At 36.2% G+C, this 4,327-nt stretch overlaps 1 protein-coding gene across 1 annotated transcript; it reads right to left on the bottom strand.

The window, feature by feature from the left end:
* Positions 1 to 1,339: 1,339 nt before the first annotated feature.
* On the bottom strand, positions 1,340 to 3,831 carry LOC118756490. Its single transcript, XM_036491250.1, has 2 exons — positions 2,500 to 3,831; positions 1,340 to 1,532 (listed from the first exon to the last, which is right to left on the bottom strand). The coding sequence occupies exons 1-2, from the start codon at positions 3,655 to 3,657 to the stop codon at positions 1,434 to 1,436; spliced, it is 1,257 nt and encodes a 418-aa protein (XP_036347143.1). The 5' UTR covers positions 3,658 to 3,831; the 3' UTR covers positions 1,340 to 1,433.
* Between the last annotated feature and the right edge of the window lie 496 nt (positions 3,832 to 4,327).

Here is a 4,327-nt window from a genome sequence, read left to right as displayed (position 1 = left end):
TTTAATTTTGATCGCCACCAGAGTGCGAAAAAAAAAAAAAAAAGCAAAATAAAGAAATAAATATTTTTCCATTATTTTAAATTATTAGTGTGTTATTTCGTTTAAGTGCAGTACAAGACTGTTTTGTTTATTTCAATTAAAGTGACAGTGATGTCAACGTAAAGTAAGTTACATGTATGTGTGTAGGGGATGCCATAGTTTACATATATATAACATCTCCCTTCTTAATTCATATACTAAGTAAATTCATTAATAATTTATAATTCAATGATTAAAAAAGTTCAAATATTCTAATATACCAATAACTATAATCGTTTTCGCAGCCATTTCGAATTTCGCCGGTAAATGGTTTGGTCTTCTAGTTCGATCCAGTATGATCTAGGTGAATCGTGTGTGTCGATGATTGTAGCTTTTACCCATCCCTTATTGTTGTTCTTATACCATATCTTGTCACCCTTCACAAAGGATTTTTTTTGCGATGCAGAACGATCGTAGTATTTTTTTGACTTGTAATTTTTTGCATTTATGTTGTTAGATATATTCGGAATGATTCTTGGTTGAAACAAAGTTGTTTTTGTTGGCAAAAGGGTGCGGGTTTTTCTACTCATTAAAAGTTCCACTGGTGAAGCATCAATATCTTTAAGCGGTGTATTGCGATATTCGAGTAAGGCCAGCCATAACTCTTTTTTTACTCTCATTTGTTTTCTTTATTAAGTTTTTTGCTATCCCAACGAAACGCTCAGCAAAACCGTTGGATTGCGAATAACCAGGGCTTGTTGTTGTTAATTTAGCTCCAATTTGATCACAAAATCGTTTAAACTCGTATGAATTGAAGGGCATATTGTCTGAAATTATTTCTACAGGTAATCCGTGTACGGCGAAACATGTTCTAAGTGCATTGATACACTCAGTTGCTGTTTTCGATTTCAACGGCGCTATGTCCAAATATCGCGAGTAATAATCCGCTATTATTAAATAGTTTCTTGATGCAAATTCACAAATGTCTACGCCTATTTTATTAAAGGGTAGATTGGGAATGCTGTGTGGTATCATTGGTTCCTTAACATTAGCGGATCGACTTCGCTGGCATATGTCACAATTGGTTATCATTTTCTCAATAGCACCATCAATTCCTGGCCAGTACACTAATTCGCGAGCGCGCTTTTTTGTTTTTTCAATACCTAAATGAGACACGTGCAGCTGCGATAATATGGTTTCTCTCAAAACAGGCGGTACAATAACCCTGTTATTCAAATATAAGATACCGTCTTCTAAAAACAGATCAGAACGATGCTTCCAAAACATTTTAATATCGTCACATAACAACTCTTTCTTATGAGGCCAGCCATTTATTAAAACTTGTTTCAACTGCGTTAAATGCTTATCTTTTTCTATCTCGATTCGAAAACTGTTTAGGCGTTCGTCGGTGATGTTTAATGAATGGACGAATTCGTTAAGATCTTCAATATCGGGCGCGTTATTGTCCTCATCAAAGTATCGAGACAACAGATCAGCGATGTATAAAAATTTTCCTGGAACGTGGATCAAGTTTAGGTCATATTTAATTAAACTAAGTTTAATGCGTTGGAGTCTAGCGGAAGGGATTTTGCAAAATTCTTTTTTCATTATCGAAACAAGGGGCTTATGATCTGTCCTAATCGTAACCTTTCGACCATAGATGTAATAGTGAAATTTACGACAAGCAAATAAAATGGCTAAAAACTCCTTTTCAACCTGAGCGTAGTTAATTTCGGCGTCTGTAAGACTGCGTGATGCAAATGCGATAGGCTTTCCGTTTTGCATGAGGCAACACCCTATGCCAGATTTAGATGCATCTGTTTCGAGGGTTATTTCTTTTCTTTCATCAAAAGATTGAAGCGTTGGTGCGTTTGCAATTAGTGTTTTTATCGACTCTAAGCAACTTTCGTGAGCTGAATGCCATTCATACACGACATTGGATTTTAGCAATTCTCGTAACGGTTGTGAAATACTAGATAAATTTGGTATGTATTCACGAATATAATTTATCATGCCGAGCAATTTTTGCAAATCTTTCTTATTATTCGGTTTTTTTATTTTCATTATCGCTTTTACTCGGTCAGGATCACAGCGTATGCCCTCTGGTGAAATAATTTTTCCTAAATATTTGACCTCTGGTACCTTATATTGAATTTTCTCGACATTAAATTTGATATTCAACTTCCTTGCGCGAGCCATAACTAGCTTTAATGTGTGGTCATGCTCTTCAACACTTTTAGCTGCAATCAATATATCGTCAATGAAGACTATTACATTTGGAATATCATCAAAATTTCTCTCATTGTATTTTTGAAAAACCTCAGGGCCTATTTTTATACCATATGGCAAGCGCTTGAAACGATAACACCCAAACGGTGTATTGAAAGCACAAAGTTTACTAGCTTTTTCACTAAGTCCGATTTGCCAAAACCCTTCTTTCAAATCCAACACAGTGAATATCTTACTATTAGCAATACGTACCGATATAGATTCAAATGATGGAATCGTATGATTTTCCGATAAAATGTCTGCATTTAAATCTTGCGGGTCTATGCACAAACGAAGTTTACCTGATTTCTTCTCAACAACTACAAGATTAGAGGCACGTTCAATAGGACCATCCATGCGTTCAATTATTCCATTTTCTACCATTTTGTGTAACTCATTTTTGACTTTTTCTGCTAACGACTGTGGGATTCTCCTTGCTGGTTTTACCACCGGAACCGAATTTTTCTTTACCTGGATATCCAAGTTCGTCACAAAACATCCCGTGCCTTCAAAAACATCTCTATAGTTTCGTATAAATTCATCCCTTGTTGCTTCACGAATGACGTTTACACGCTTTATAAGATTAAGCTGCTCACACGCTGATAGTCCTAACAAAGGTTCGTATGGTGTATCAACAACCGTGAATTGTAAAGTCTTTATTTCATTTCGGCACATCACTAAACATTGAATTACACCTTTGTAATCCAACTCAGCTCCACTATAACTGCGTGGTGGCAAACCACCTTCATAGAGCATCGTATTTTTCATGTATTTTATAAAATACTTGTAAGGCAAAATATTAACGTCGGCACCCGTATCCAACTTAAAATTTATGAGGCAATCATTCACTCTGATTTTTTCATACCATCTTTTCCGACCCACTGATAAGTCTTCAATATTATGCAAAACAATATCATCGCCACTTTCCCTTTTTTCGTCACTCTCTTTTATTTCGTGAACTTGTGAGCTATAACACGCAACGCTAAAATGATTTAAACGACCGCAGTTGTTGCATTTTTTCCCGAAGGCTGGGCATTTGCCAAACTCATGAACCCCTTTACAAAATTTACAATTAGCACTTTGTCTTGAATTATGCTTAACTCGTACATTTTCTTTGCTCAAACTTTTAGTATTTTCTATTGTATTGCGCGCACCGCTATTTTGCGAAATTTGTTTGTGTGATCTTATTGCATTCACTGTTGTGCATTTGCTTTGTTGTTGCATTTCATTTGTATATTTGTCCACTAGCTCAGCAGCGCGCGCGATTTCAATGGCTCTGCTCAAAGTCAAATTTTCTGTTTCTAAGAGTTTTTTCTGCAGCTTTTGACTGTTTGTCCCAATAACAATGTTGTCTCGAATCATTCTATCCATGTCCGTATACCCACAATGTTTCACTCTTTTGCGCAAGTCAAGCAAATACGATTCGAATGGCTCCCCCTCCTCCTGCTTCCGCGAATTGAATCTAAAAGCTTCATACACCTCATTTTTTTTTGGCGTGCAGTAATTTTCAACTGCCGCAAAAACTGCATCATAATTCTTCTTCTGTTCCACTGTAAGTCCAAAGTGTTAAAAATTTCAATTGTTTCTGGACCACACGCATTGAGAAATATTCCAACTTTTTGCTGTTCTTTTCTTTCTTCCAAATCAATGGCTATGGCGTATATATCAAAATTTTGTTTGAAAACACGCCATTGCTCTGCAACATTACCATCAAACTTTAGGGGATCAGGGCGTCTCACGTCCAAACTACCATAAGTGCTGCTACTATTGGCCATTTTGAAGTCATCACCTTCGTCGTCCGTGCTGTCTTCGCTTTTATCTTGCTTCAATTCAGCCCCACTCCGTGTTTTCATTCCTTATTCGGCTGCGCCATGTGTTATTTCGTTTAAGTGCAGTACAAGACTGTTTTGTTTATTTCAATTAAAGTGACAGTGATGTCAACGTAAAGTAAGTTACATGTATGTGTGTAGGGGATGCCATAGTTTACATATATATAACAATTAGAAAGTCAAAGATTTGACTATTTGAGCAATAAGTTCGT

This window comes from Rhagoletis pomonella, unplaced genomic scaffold (assembly GCF_013731165.1).
Source record: "Rhagoletis pomonella isolate Grant_MI unplaced genomic scaffold, Rhpom_1.0 Rhpom_scaffold_10554, whole genome shotgun sequence".
NCBI classification, from domain to species: domain Eukaryota; kingdom Metazoa; phylum Arthropoda; class Insecta; order Diptera; family Tephritidae; genus Rhagoletis; species Rhagoletis pomonella.
Note: the sequence above shows the minus strand (reverse complement) of the source record. Positions and strands in the feature narration are given on the sequence as shown.

Excerpts from the sequence above, each read along its gene's own strand:
- LOC118756490 (XM_036491250.1), bottom strand. The coding sequence starts at position 3,657 with ATGGATAGAATGATTCGAGACAACATTGTTATTGGGACAAACAGTCAA. Across the intron at positions 1,533-2,499 it reads CATCATTTGAATCTATATCG|GAAAATTTTTATACATCGCT; the intron begins GTACGTATTGCT and ends TCCACGTTCCAG.